At 32.3% G+C, this 15,504-nt stretch overlaps 2 protein-coding genes and 1 non-coding gene across 3 annotated transcripts; 1 reads left to right on the plus strand and 2 right to left on the minus strand.

Annotated features, from left to right (window-relative positions):
• Positions 1-272: 272 nt before the first annotated feature.
• LOC125073893 lies at positions 273-8,927 on the minus strand. The gene is made up of 10 exons (XM_047684976.1): positions 8,875-8,927; positions 7,974-8,156; positions 6,316-6,468; positions 5,080-5,290; positions 4,677-4,852; positions 3,411-3,663; positions 2,249-2,406; positions 1,405-1,513; positions 430-533; positions 273-348 (listed from the first exon to the last, which is right to left on the minus strand). The coding sequence occupies exons 1-10, from the start codon at positions 8,925-8,927 to the stop codon at positions 273-275; spliced, it is 1,476 nt and encodes a 491-aa protein (XP_047540932.1).
• Trnak-uuu lies at positions 3,064-3,136 on the plus strand. The gene has a single exon. It is a non-coding gene; the product is annotated as a tRNA-Lys (tRNA).
• Positions 8,928-12,413: 3,486 nt separating the features above from the next.
• LOC125073961 lies at positions 12,414-14,384 on the minus strand. The gene is made up of 2 exons (XM_047685092.1): positions 14,318-14,384; positions 12,414-13,249 (listed from the first exon to the last, which is right to left on the minus strand). Exon 2 carries the CDS (start codon positions 13,243-13,245, stop codon positions 12,436-12,438), a length of 810 nt encoding a protein of 269 aa, XP_047541048.1. The 5' UTR covers positions 13,246-13,249; positions 14,318-14,384; the 3' UTR covers positions 12,414-12,435.
• Between the last annotated feature and the right edge of the window lie 1,120 nt (positions 14,385-15,504).

Here is a 15,504-nt window from a genome sequence, read left to right on the forward strand (position 1 = left end):
TGAGATGAATTATAAATACTAATTAAGCGTATTCAATGGTGCTTGAACTCAGAATCATTGGATAAGATTCACGTTTTGTAACCACTGGGCAATCATGGCTCTTAAGAGAGTTAGAGCATATGTACCTAATTGTATAAAAGTGTACCATTGTAAAAGGTCTGTCTTAAAACCTTATCTAAATATCATGAATTTCGGTTTTATATTTATTTAAACCTTTAAAACAGGCAATATGCATGCGTGCCAGTTTTCAATTACTATATTTAGTGTGTAGTTCAATTAGCACGCCTGTAGCAGTGGCGTTCCACAGGGAAGTGCACGACTGCAAATCGCTTGACAGGTGACAGCACGCTGGTATTTATTTATTTTGTTTTTGGTTGAAAAATTTCACATGCTTGTGTCTTCCCGGTTTAATTTTAAACAAATACTTACGCTGAAATTCTAGAAACAGCTTTATCCGAAATAACAAACTTATCTAGTTTTGTGTCGTATTGCATAGAACCTTCATACACCGCACGACCAGGACTCATTACGATCTAGAAAATACGCATTTTTTTACATTTACATTAACAGCCTGTTAATTTCCCACTGCTGGGCTAAGGCCTCCTCTCCCTCTGAGGATGCTGGTTGATGGAATACACATGTGGCAGAATTTCGTTGAAATTACACACATACAGGTTTCCTCACGATGGTTTTCTTCAACGCCGAGCACGAGATGAATTATAAATACAACATACACACAATTGTATAATTCCAAAAGCTATTTAAATTGAGGAATACGATTGGTAAGTATTTGAAACCCAGTTTTAATTGAATTAATTAGAAAGATAAGATGAAATAAATCAAATGAGATCTATCATATCATCATAATCAGCCTGTATTAGTCTGGTAGGAAGTGGAAAGGAGAAAAGGGCCGAAGATCGGGGTCAGTGGCACGCCTTGGGGGAGGCCTATGTCCAGCAAATGAGATCAGGATTACAATTTTACTAAACTTCGTGTATTCTATATCCTTAAGATCGGAACCAAACTGATATACTATTTATCAATTACAGTAAAGTTGAAATTAAACTTACATATATAAAATTAAATTAAAGATCAGAGAACGCCTTAACAGCAACGACCACAATCCGTATCGATCACGATAGAAAAAAATTCGAAAGTACTTGTCACTCTAGATCAAAAACATCTCTGTGCAGAAAATCAAGGCGAGCAGGTGGTCGTGAAAGAAGAATCAATAAACAGAGTTTGTATGTTACATAAATACGTGATTATAATTTGTATAATTTTTTAGTCTTGTCATTTTTTTTTATAAACTAAAATAAGGTCTTAGTATAGACGAACGTAAAAGTACCAATAAAAACGTGTATTTATTTAAACTACTGATACTAAAAATGTTTATTTTTTTACCATTATTTGATAGTACACGTTTGGTCTCAAATTATTACTAGATTTTTCTTTTAAATCTTCGCGCGTCACCCATTCTATACTAGTTAATTTCCTTTTGGCGCACAGTGAACTAAAAAAAAAAATACAATATTGTTTTATATCGAATATTATTCATATTGTATAATAAAGTACTCGTTGTCGCCCGCGGCTCCACTGGCATTTTAAGAGTTGGTTGTTAGATGTTAGGCATAAAAAGTAATATCTTCTTCCTTGAAGTTCAAGTTTGCTTCGTACCGAATATCATAAAATTCGGTTCAGTGTTTTGGCCGTGAAAAGCAACACACAGATGGACATTATTATTTTGTCATTTATAATACTTTAAATATATATTGTATGAGACATGATTCTGGTCTTTTTTACTTCCCCACACTAACTTTCGTAACAAACAATTCTTACAAAGCGACCACTGAATATCGGAACTCGAGAATTCGAGATCTTATTATGTCGGCTTTCTTCTATCTTACGAGTGGCTATCCTGTAAGGGACGTCAAAATATTGTACAATTATTATTTAACTGCTTTTTACGAGTAACCTTACTTCAGAGAATTATATCCAAGCCTTCTCCAGAAACTATGCATACACTATGGATGGATACAGAAGACTGAAGTAATGTTTACATATACACTTCTACACTATGGTACATCCTGTGCAGTTGTCTGTGGTGTTGGCAAGACTTGTTGTATTAAATGACAGTAGAATAGGAGACAATATTGTTGTAATTTGTGCCACGCGACACCAAATATATCGTAAATGTTTGCAAGTGAATATTTACATCTAAAGGTTAATTTTAAATAGTAATACTTACCGTTTTTCATCAGTGATATTGTTAATATATTCGCTGAGAGAATCCGCTGCTTTCTGGTACATTCTATCAGTTTTAAGGACATTGTACCATTTGATATTGAGACAGACGCACCAATGCGGAAGTATTCCTGCTTCGTCACAACTACGAGTTTTTGGAATCTTGAATTGGAAAGACATTTTAAAGAATTCATTATGAAAAATTGACTGTCTCGCTGGTCTAGTGACTTGATATAAGGAAACAGATGACACGGTTTTGGGTTCAAATCAAGCCGATAAAAAGTTATTGGGTTGTTCTGACGAAAAATTCTCAGTAACAGTTCGATGTCTTGAATTTGGAAGTGTGCTGTGTACTGTCTCGTCCCTCGGAAAGGACGTAAAGCCTTTGGTCCTGCGCGTCATGATGAGCTTTACCATCTGATTATCTTAGAGTAGGCGTTTCATGTATATACATAGCTGTGTTCCTGTTTTATTATGTACATTAGAAATATACCAACCATCGACGTTGTTGTAGACATATATGTAATAATTGTCTTTGTGATCGGTTAAATAGAAGAAAAGTTTATGTGATACAGCACCATTGAGCAGTGATTTAAAACAAAGAAACCATAAAAATACCTTCATTAAACAATACATATACGTGTCGAAATTTTTGAAAAGTTCAACTTCTTTAAATGATTTTTATATTGTAAAAGATTTTTTAGTTTTTGTCAGAGCCTACACTTAAAAAGTACATACATGTATATTTTGTTTCTGTTTATTATATTTAGTATTGGTACGCATTGCTTAGTGATTGCTTGATTAATTTTAATAGTATGAGCCCGGATAGCTCAGTCGGTAGAGCATTGGACTTTTAATCCAAGGGTCCAGGGTTCAAGTCCCTGTCCGGGCGATCTTCATTTTTGCCAAAAAAAGAAATCAAACAATAAAAAAAATATTTTGAATAATTATTATTATGTAGAATATATTTTCCCTGTATATTATAATTTAGATATTTTAACATAGAAAAATTATCAACTTTTTAAAAGAAATCTTGGGCATTTAAAAAAAAAACCTAAGCTAAGCCAATACAAGCATGCTTTTTATACTTATTTCTCTTTTGTGTTTTTTTATAACCATTTCATTTCTGGCCTGTTGAATATACTATATTATATAAACATACATACCTTTTGCAGAAGACTCAATCCTCTCCGTATCTTGAAATTCGGTACAATAAAATCACTGGACATATTCTTCAAGCCCATCGAATCCAATATCGTTGTGTGTATATCAAATGGAGTTGTGAGTACTTTAGCGTTAGACTTCAAAGACTTGAGTGCATCTGGTCTTTCCATTTTTAATCTTTCAGGAAGGACGATCGACATAAAAGCCATCCTTTCCTCCATTTTGCCTTGATATGTTGAACGCATTGGTGAAAATCTGAAGTTAAAATATTTCAAATATCTTTTTATGTGTCGACCTTAATCAAAAAAGGTTTAGGTTTCTATTAGTACTATCCCGAACCATTGATAGTTTAAGACACATGAATCATTCCATGAGCCAAGATGGCCCAGTGGTTAGAATGCGTGCATCATAACCGATGATTGCGGGTTCAAACTCAGGCAAGCACCACTGAATTTTCATGTGCTCAATTTATGTTTATAATTCATTTCGTGCTCGGCGGTGAAGGAAAACATCGTGAGTAAATCTGCATGTGTCTAATTTCAACGAAATTCTGCCACATGTGCATTCCACCAACCCGCCTTGGAGCAGCGTGGTGGAATATGCTGAAACATAGAGCAGCTCGAATTATTGACGATCAAGCCCTTTCTGATCTGCTCGATCCTTTGGCTTTGCGTAGAGATGTTGATGATGATGATGACGAATTTTCCAAGGGAGTGTTCCGATGAATTGTTCGGATTAATCCCGGCAGCTGAATTTCACCTTCGGACATCTCGTCAAATTGCTAAATTTCACCCGCACCACTTAGATTTCCGTAAATCCACAACAGCGCGATTTTTAAGGCACTTTCTGCCTCGCACAACCACTCTGTGGAACCAGCTTTCACCGGCGGTTTTTCCGAACCCATACGACTTGGGAACCTTCAAGAAAAGAGCGTACTTATTTCTTAAAGGCCGGCAACGCACCTGCAACCCCCCTGGTGTTGCGGATGTCAATAGGCGGTGGTAATCACTTTCCATCAGGTGTGCCTCCTACTCGTTTGCCCCCTATAAAATAAAAAATAAAAAACGTTCTCCTCAAAGGGAGAGGAGGCCTTAACCCAGCAGTGGGAAATTTACAGGCTGTTAATGTATGTATGTATGAATCATTCTATATATGGGTCCCAATCATGAAATAATTTCCATAATAAGACTTTACTCAACGGAAACATCTTTGAGACGGCTCATAAAATATAAACCATTGCTATAAAAAAGTAGATACGTTCAAGTTACCTAGGCCCGTGATCACCCATAACAATAAGCAAGGTGTCTTTCAACTTCCCACTCTGCTTCATATTGTCCAGGAAGTCGACTACGTCATCATCAGCAGTGGATATAAGATTGAAGTCATCATGGGATATATCAGCTATGAATGTGAAGCAAAAACGCTTTGTGTTTAGGTCCATGAACTAAAATATAATATAGATGTAATTAACATTTATTTAATTAGAGCCTGTAAATCTGGACTAATCTTATAATTGTGAAAGTCTTTTTGTGTATATTTGTATGTCTGTATATTACGCTTTCAGAATTGAATCAATTTGATGAAATCGGTAAGGAGCAAGCTAGCTGTCTGTGTCAAAATAGCTGGTAAGCTTTATTTACAAAAAATAAATGTAAACATAAAATTACCCACCTGTCTGGCCAAGTTTAATAAAAACAGGTACTGCGGTGTCGCCCCCAGGCAGTATCTCCTGTGGAGCCCTTTCCACCATTTAGAACCATGGCTAGTTTCCTCCATAAGGAAAGACCTAAGATAGTGGTCAGCGGGACGTCTATTGAACCCATTGTATCGATATTGAAATGACCCTATCCAAGGCATGTCTTCATAGTAAGCTGTTTGATATCTAGAATAGAAGTTTGACATCAATATGGAGTCGAGGTGACTTCCAAAAATTGCGGGGTTAGTCCCAAGTCGGTTTCAAGAGCACACACAAAAAATAAGGGTTATGAGTACGAACTTGGTCTAGCGCGATTGAATTTTCATGTTAATAATTTGTGTTTATTTCTTCGTGCTTGTCAGTAAAGGAAAATATCGTATCTGCCACATGGGTCCAGATAACCTGCATTGAAGCCGCATGGTGGAACTAGCGTCAAACCTTCCCAAAAAAGCAGGCTTAAGCCCAGCGCGGTTCATTTAAAGGCAACGTATGTTTGTAACATATACATATGTAAAAAATTACTAGTTATTTCGTATATTGCGAAAAAATACGCGTTTATTTAGTTACTTCCTTATTAATTTCATAAAAGTAGAGGTATTCTGTAACATATAATTATTATACATTTTTTAGGGTACGTTTATCAAAATGTCGTATTACCGAAAGTCGATTGTCAACATTACACGAGAGAGATATAAAGTGTATTCTTACAGAATCGCTCTGTAGGCGTGGCTGGGCGTAGCTAGTTGTATTAACATGACATCATCATTACCCTTCAATGGTGATACTTAATTTATTACATTATAACCTATGTTGCACGATAAAGTGGAATACAACAGTACATCTATATTTTATTTATTTATTATAGTCCAGGTAGTCAAAGATATAGGTCCTGTCTAGTCCGTCAAAAAAAAAAAATGCTAAATGCTAGTCCGTCATTCCACCTTTACCTGTATCATTTACTTGATCGCTTATTATTATTGTTAACTATAGACATTTATCAATTAACTTGTAGATTTTAAACTTAAAAAATTATGTTCAAATTGTCATAACAATTATTGTCATTATTGTCATAACAATTCCATTGAAATCATTATCATAATAATGATTTCAATGGAATATGTTTTATTATTTATAACAAAAAATCTACACAAAAATTGACACTAAATAAAAGTAAATTATGAGGGAATTAAAATGATGTGTGTATATATTACCCATACTGTTTAACTGTGTGGAAAATAAACAAATCCGGCTCGAGATAAATGTCTTTTGAATACCGTTGCCTCGCGTAAGGATGCTGCAGTTCAGTTCTACCGGATAGGATCGGAAAGAGAGCGTCAGGAGTTCCATCCCCTACTATATTATAACTGTGAACAAAGATGTAACTATAAACGTTGTATTATGGAACACAGCTGGAGTACTCTAAAGATTTATGTCGTTAGATAAAAACATGTATGAGGACTGCGAGGAGGTGCACGCGGCGTGAGTAGGGATTTTCAAAAAAGCTATGTTTCATACTGCTTGCCCAGACCCGTATCGTACGACAGAGGGAGAGTTGCCAGTTTTACAAACACCTACATTTCCTTTGGAATAATTGATTCGGGCGATAGCGTTTTCACTGCTTTAAACTATTACGAAATGAGACAATGTTGGTCTCATTAGATTCAGTACACATTAATCTAAGTTTGTATGGTTTTTTCATTTCAGTTTAATTTAAATAAATAATGACGCTCGTTTTTCGTTATTACAACATTTCCAACAGGGGAAGAACGTTACCGGTTTACAAATTAAAAAGGATTCTAGAAAAAAAAATTTACAATTTAACAAAGAATTAATTTTAGAGAGCGGCAAAAGCTACTAGCCGGTTAGAGAGCAGTTCTATGGCTGCATAAGAAAATAATTTAAACATAAAAAAAATTTAAAGTAAATTGTTTTCGACAAAATTCAATTCTAACTGAACTAAGGTATATTATTTGACAATAAAAATATCATTTAAATATGGTTTCCTAATTTTGGCGCCAACTTGCAGTTTACAATGAAATAAAATCAAAATAAAACAATATGTCATAGGTTACGAAATTCCTAAAAAACTTTCGAATAAACGCAGAGTTTCGCGGGAGACCCACTAATAAATAATAAGTCTTATTAGTAAATGTTATAATTAAAAGTAACGTCAATGTGGGATAATAGAGTCAAATGACGAAAACAAAAAAAAGAGTCGATTGAAGGTTAACATGCAATTGAATAAATATCATGAGTGCTTTAAATAATAAACATACCAGGAGACTAGAATCAAAAAAATATTGAACCAGCCTAAAATTTATTTATAGCAAAAGGAGGTATATTTTTTTTGTTTATTTACTGAATGGGGATGAAGCATATCCAAGATATGAGCATGGTCAAACCAAGGCAAATAATACATTAACAAATAAAAATCAATATATTTCTAAGAATTAACGACTTGTGCTGTTACTAGTTTTGATTACATTCTCATAAAGCATTGTTGCTAATGTTGGTACCGTGGTACCAACAGTACCATGGTACTTTACTACTTGGTACAAATGATAACTGTTGTTATCTTAGGTTGTAAAGTCATTTACCATTTAGGTTGGTAGAGATTTGAAAAAATAAATGCATGCTTAACTTTAAAACTATGTATTAATAACTTATTGAATTATTAATTATTTTAACATTATATTGAAAGAGGAATTTGACATAGAATCTAAAAGAAAACTATGTATGTAACAATCATATGTGAGCTGAGATGTATATATATATATATGTATATATCTAAGTCTCCACACTATTGGTAAGACATGGATAGATAATTTATTATGCGTCAGGGTCAATGATAATATTAAAAAGTCCTTACCCATTAAGAAACACCGCCTCTAAATCTTCTTTCAGAAATTTATAACTCTTGGGCATTTTCCGAATGAATCCGTTGCGCGATGCAGAATCGAAGCCTAGTATTAAAACATTTATTGCACTCCCTTTTCCCGGAGGTGATGGAGGAGGTTCGATGGGACGTATACCACAATTGTAACCATGCCATCTTTTTGATAATATACTAAAACTGAATAGATTAAATTATGTATACATCTTCGAGGAGATTGAAACTGGATCATCTTGGATCTCCTATCCTACCTATCCTATCTAGATTTAAATCTTAGCCAAATCATTTCGCGCTTAGTCAGCAACTAAAATAACCACTAGGTGTTCAAGAAAACAGTCAGATTTGTCTAGTGACCATCATATGACCCCACAGTAAAGCATTATAAGTATCGAAGTAAGTTAAATTTATTTGTATTAATTTTTATTTTGTTTCTTGATAAATCTTTCTTATAAATTGCCGATGTGCCGAATACGTGAATTACAACAGAAGGTTGCTTCCTAAGTTTAGCAAAAATTACTGAATTTTGATAAAGGATTTTTTCTGTTTAATTTCTGTTAATTATTTAATTAATCCTCGGCAGTGAAAGGAAACCAGCATGCGAAGATAATCTTTCATATATCTACTGACAGGCATTGAAGCAACATTTTGAAATCAGCTACTAAATGCCTCAAAAGAGAGAGAGAGAGAGAGAGAGGGACAGAGAGAGTGGCTTTAATCCAGTAGTCTAACATTTTGTAGTCTTACTCTTTACTTTAAATGTCCATGAAACTCATACCCATATCTATCGTATCCGAAGCACGAAACCTTGAAGCAATCGCTCGCATTTAAAATGTATTTTCCATCGTTATATTTTTTCACAGCAGGCGCTATCACGTACTTGTGATCGTCTATATATTTAATATCTCTGTAATGGCATTCTATGTCTTTCATCTTATTGAGAATATGTTTCGCTACTTGGCATATGGACATCTGTAATGATTGGTACACAATGACCAATGCTGGCAATGATAGTATGGTGATTGGACACTTTCGCGGTTACTTGCTTTTTTGGCTATATTGAATAGTTAAGGGATCTTTTTTAAGGTCGATTTACGGTAAAATTGATAGACGATTGTCGGACTAAACGTCCGTAATTACGATTGACGATGCTAATTTTCGAGTCTATGTGGTTTTGTAGGTCTCTTTTTATGAAAACGTAGCCGCGGTGTACCAGCTGCTTAAGTTGTACATATTTTCCTTTTATATATATGTATATTTATTTGATTTTATTTTTATGTATATATTTAAAGAGATGGTTATTAATGTATTTTTTGTAGAGCACCTATAATTATCTTTAATAATTTCGCATCAACATGTTTTTCAAATTGTCTGTTTAATCAAAAGTGAAGTCGTTCAAAAGAGTAAGTATTAATTTCTAAAATAAGACCATTGTTTAAAGTAATACGAGTATAATTATATGAATCATTAATTTGGTTCATAAAACGTATTGGTTTATTTCTCGTTTCAATTTTATTTTCTGAGTTAATTACCATTTCCACTTATCAGAGAGGATACGTAACACCTGCTTCTCCTTTTACACCTGAATGGCTGTGATGAAGAATTTCAAAGAAAATTACATACATACATTACATACGATCCAATCTTCGCCGTCACAGATAACTTTCGGCATTATTCTGTCGTACTTCTTCGCTACTCTTGAAAATGGATATACGTCTGGGAATCGACATCCTACGTCGGAATCATCTTGGTATATATGGGAATTTCTTTGATATCTGTTGATGATTACATTACATGAAACCTTCTCCTCTCCAAGAGTGGCAACAGTGCCAAAAGTAGCCCAACAGTAAGATATTTACTTTAACCGTTGATGTAGCTACCAAACAATTGTTTCAATGTTTTTTTTATTACTCAAACATAACACGTAATTATAAGCGTAAGTGAAGAATATTTATTCACCATTTGTTTAATGTAGAATTTAACTCGCTGAGATGTCCCAGAGATAGAATACGTGAACTTAAGATCGTAGCTATATCTCGACGTAAATAATTTTACAATTTATCGTGTGCTTAAAATGTCGTGAGGAAATCTACGGGACTATGAGACAACCAGAAATACCAACAATCCAGTGTGGCGAAATATTCTTCTCCAAGCAGATGTTACCTTTGTGTGGAACATTACAGATTTTCATTACTTCTATTTTATAAATAATAAACGTCTTTTATTACGTTTTTAAATCTTAACAAAACTACGACTCATACTATCGCGAACGCTACTAAACTATAACGACTTGTCCATCGAAATGTAAAACATAAATTTTAAATTATATGACTATATATATATATATATATATAGTTAACTATATGTATGACCCCAGCGTGTTGAAATAGGCAATATCTGTTTGGATAATAAACATATGTTACCATTGTATGGAAGAACAATTTATTCCTTTGGTCCTTTAATTTAATAAAAAACAAATCGTTTTAATTGTGTGACATATGAACCCTATAAAATCCTATTCGTATTATATAATTGTGATATACAGACTTACAGGTTAGATTCTTCGATGAGTTCATCACACACATGCCATTTCCATAAATATAATGTCGTGAACGTTAAAATAAAAACTATAATTCCAACACAGTAATAGTTCTTCTTAGTTCGATGCATTGTTCGTTTTAAAATTATAAAAAACTAAAATAATAGGATAGGATTAAACATTCGTATTATAAAACTCGAAAAATAAAACCGATTATCTATGCAACGAATTAAGCTATGTATACATATCTGTTATATGTATCCACAATTGATCCGACGCAGCTGTAAATAAAGTCGTTGTTGACTTGTGTGCAGGTACAATCAATGTTCAATAGCGTGATATATATGTATATGATCAATTCAGGAACGTTTATATTCTAAAGAATACTTCTTTAGTAAAAATGTTTAAAATATATTAATAATTGATGTTTACCTTCCATAAGGCGGACGTCAGTGTCCACTTGATTTCCATGTTATTTAATACTTTTTTACTATCATTACAATTACCAATAGTGATTGTGCGCAAAATATTTTGCCCACGTCAAAATTCGCGTAAGATTACTTATACTTTTGACACGATAAAATTCACGACTTTTCTTTTCAGCCAGTATGACATAGAACGGCTTGAAACTCTTTGGTCAGTAATATTCTAGCTTTCCAAAGATAATAATTAAGAGTGTTTTATAAAATATAAGAAAAACAACAATGATAACATGTGTATTAGTTATTGATATATAAAACTTTTTATACTAAATAGTTATACACTGAATTAAAATGTCGCAATTACATACAAATAAACAACAAAAAAGTTAAAAACAAAAAATATCTGACATATTTCTGTTAATCTATTTCTTTATTTAATTTCAGAATTGGGAAGGCTTTAACTGTAGGATTTGGACTGCGGTAGACTACGGACACTCTAGGCTAGTGTCAGAGTGGCAAATTTTCAGCGGCGGCAAAATTAGGAGGAAGGCAAAGAAAAACTATTATCGCGTTATTTAAATAAAATATTTACTTGCAAAAAAAACCTTTTGTTGCCATGAATTAAGTTTTTTGCGTAAAGCGTCATTAAAAGTAAAGTTTCGATTATGAAGCGGCATCTTAACAGAATCCTTCATCCTTTAGTTTCATTTAGTAACGAAATAACCAAATACTTAAAAGTACATTTACAATGAGTAAAAAGTATAGTTTTTGTTCTATCGGAAACTAGCGAAATATATAACTTCGTTTTCTACAGTCATACTATTTTATTAATTTAAAATTAAAGGTAAGATATGATTTCACAAATTATGGAAAACAATTATCAATGTCAACAATTATAATTTATTTACTCATTGTCGTTTTTTATTTAAAAGCTAGAAATGACATAATCATTTTTGTAATAAATATTTTACATACTCCGTACAAATAATTAAACTTTAATTCCTATATATGTAATAGTTTATATTTTCAAAGGTACAGTGTGTGCGTTTTCTGCTAATACAGTTACCTATGTTCTAGATCACGCGAATATTTTATTTTACATGTTTGCCGAACACAGCAATACTCTGTTGCTTTTTGGCGAAATGTTCAAGAGATTTGTAAGTGTTACAGACACATGCGACTGTTTCTTGTAGGCCATCAACAGAATCATCATGAAGTATATATTAGGATGTTATCATCTTCGTTCTGTTCGTTAACTGCTCCTGGTTAATAGCAAAGTGAATGTCTTTGATAAATACTCACTCTTTGGTTAATACTCACTCTCTGGAGTCTTATTCGTCGGACTATCTCTTTAATATTTAAATAAATTTTCACAATGAGAGACAGAAGTGATTTCATTAAAAAATCACCATGAATAGAACAGGATTACCAGTTTAATAACTATTAAGTATTACCAGATCTGTGTTAAGTACAATATTTATTAATCCTCAAAACAACCAATATCACTTAAACTTAGCTTAACGATGTAATCAGCTGCAGCGTATACCGGCTCATTCTTTTTGTTAAATGTAATCGCTTTAAGATTATTCAAATTAGCAATTTTATCGAAAACATATTTGTATTTATTATACACGAACAGACCGTTGCTCGTACAAATATAAACTCTGGAATACGAATCAGTTGCTATGGCATTTGTTAAATAACTTTCGTGTGTGTTTATAGCTCGGGTGTTTAGTTTTATTCTGAACAATTTACTATTCTGTGTGAAGAATATATTATTATCGTCATCAAAAACCAAGCTATCGACTTCAACACCACGTAGCTCGGGAACCAGTGTCGCGAAGCCATCTTCAAATTTGTAAGCTTCTCTTCTACGGTTGATAAAGTATAAATTATCTTTGAAATGCATCGATTTAATGTCGTCTTGTATGGGCAGTTTCTCAGCTACTTTCATTTCGTTTATCTTATAGAGACCGTCTGATCCACCGACGTATATTTTACCGTTGAAATTATCAATTGCAATGGCTGTTGCGTTACGTACACCTTGAATAACAGTGGCTGTACCTGTTTCTGTATTTAAATGACCCAATAGTCTTCTTGGTGTTTTAGATATGTCATCGAATGTAAAAAATGCTGTATTGTCGTTACGATTTAGAACCAAATCATGTATATTGTTTATTCCGTCTTTGATAATGTACAAATTGTAATATCTATTGGCAACATCTATGCCGTGACATCGCTTATCTGCCGATGTCACGGCCGCAATCGTTAGAATTATTAAGATCTTCATCTTTCTGGAAAATAAATAAAATTGTTTGTTATTTATAAACCAAGTTTATGTTGGATATAAACTAAGTTAAATAAAGATATAATTTTTTTTTATGAAACATCTATGAAAAATAAATTTTATAGCAAAAGATCTAAGAACATTATGCCGTGGGCCATGTAACAATATGTGTTCATATATAAACTTTAATAATATACCTATATATTTTACAGACAGTTTGTAGTCTGTTTACATTTTATTATATTGTAAACAAACAAACATATCATAGGTACACACGTGTGCTCGCAGCTTTATGGTCACTATCGTAACATCAAGTTCGTTAACTTGATCACGTGTCTCATAGCGTGTCTATTTGACCCTTTTTTTAATACCCATCTTTTGTTACCGTATCCATTTATATGTAATCGAATTAAGCTTTAAATACTGTATAACCAAATGTAGAGGAGGTTTATTTTATTTAACGTAAAAACAATATTGTTTTTGTATCCTTGAAAGACTCAACCTTATAGGTTGTATAATAAAATGTCTATGGGTAATTACACCGGTTTCTTGTACAACCTTAATCTAACATGAGTCAGAGATAATTTAAAACTAATTTGTTTATACAGTATGTAAGTATTCAAACACAATTGCAGGTAAAAATTCAAATTTAGGTTTCATTATTTAAATGTTATGTGTAAAAAAAAAACAGATTAAATTTAAACAGGACCAAATTTCTTAAATGGCGGAGTATAAAGTAACAATTTGCTTATAAAAATACCGAATTGATAACCTCCTCTCTTTTTTTGAAGTCGGTTAAAATGAACTTATAAAACATAAAGAATATTACCAATGTAGTTAATCTATAAAAATCAGAATCTAGGGTCATCATTAGGGCTGTATTTTTAAAATTTTTCAGTTTATATTTAATCGTTCAAAGTAAATAAAGACATTAAAGATTGTTTATATTTATTTATTAATAGCTTAACTCCAAGCAACATACAATTTCAACTCGTTTCAAAATTCTGATCCATATAGAAATCCAATCGTTAATTACAGCCCTTAACCAAATAACCTCGAAACGAAACAAACTTACTTGAAAATTCGACGGACGTCACTACAATCCAAAGTGCCAATGATCACTGAGATATAATATAACCTAATGTAGGGAAGTGAAACTCATATGTCGATAAAACTTTCTGTACCCATTGTGTATCATTGTTATGTAAGACCTATTGTAAGGTCGATGGTTTTATGGCCATGATGTTTTATTATTCTATAAGTTTGTTCCAATTATTTTTTTAAAGTTTTAAAATATTAAAAAGCCAATAAAGGGCCATTTAAGTACTTATATTTAGAAGAGGTTGATCGCACGTACTACCTTTCTAATATTCTATCGAATACATTATTAACCGATTTCATAAATCTGTTATTTTTTTATTGGTGTAGGTAACCAGTGCCTTCTTTACAAAATACAAAAAAAAAATCATCCTTATTAACCTACCTAGATATTTTTAATATACAACTAAAAAGGATTTCGTTTGGATACCAGGCATCATCAGATAAGAAAACAGCATTTGGTTTATGGTATAAAAAAGGAGAAGTAAAGAAAATTATATCTGGTGTTTTCTTTTCTAAATGCAATTAATATATTTAAGTGTTTTGGGTCTTTGGCTATTTTTTTGTAACAGGCGATTATGCGTGTTTCGTATTAAAGCAAATACGGAATATTTATTTAAGTAAATATAAGGTCAAAAGAGTACAATAACAAAAATAATACTTATCTATACGGCTATCTGTATTATATTAATGTGGTATACTGGTGAAATATTACATTCCTATTTCAAATTAAAATAAGTTCATTTAATATTATATTTAAAACTTGTGTAATGATGTAATGTATAATATTAATCTCCAATTCATATTATAAAGAGGTAAAATTTTTCTGTTGTAAGTACGGGGGGTAATCCCCGGAATTAAAGATTTTTTCACCGCTAAGAAGCCACTTCATTCCGAAGTGATTTGAAATATGTTCATAATAATACATTATTATTAATAATACATATATCATATTACTTTCTTTCTTAATATACTGCACCTACGCAAAGTCGAAACGCTATTATTTTTATATAAAAACATAAATTGCAAACTATTTTTTGTTAATTAATTTGTAACGAAAAAAAGATATTACATCTAGTACAGCCTTGTTTTAAGCAAATCAAAGACAATTTTAATTACTAAATGCATGAAATGTGCATATTGCATTATGCATGTCAATTTTCA

The sequence above is a fragment of the Vanessa atalanta genome, chromosome 26 (genome assembly GCF_905147765.1).
Source record: "Vanessa atalanta chromosome 26, ilVanAtal1.2, whole genome shotgun sequence".
In the NCBI taxonomy this organism is placed as follows: Eukaryota; Metazoa; Arthropoda; class Insecta; order Lepidoptera; family Nymphalidae; genus Vanessa; species Vanessa atalanta.

Excerpts from the sequence above, each read along its gene's own strand:
- LOC125073893 (XM_047684976.1), bottom strand. The coding sequence starts at position 8,927 with ATGAAAGACATAGAATGCCATTACAGAGATATTAAATATATAGACGAT. Across the intron at positions 3,664-4,676 it reads ATGGGTGATCACGGGCCTAG|ATTTTCACCAATGCGTTCAA; the intron begins GTAACTTGAACG and ends TTTTAACTTCAG. Across the intron at positions 2,407-3,410 it reads GATTGAGTCTTCTGCAAAAG|ATTCCAAAAACTCGTAGTTG; the intron begins GTATGTATGTTT and ends TTCCAATTCAAG.
- LOC125073961 (XM_047685092.1), bottom strand. The coding sequence starts at position 13,245 with ATGAAGATCTTAATAATTCTAACGATTGCGGCCGTGACATCGGCAGAT.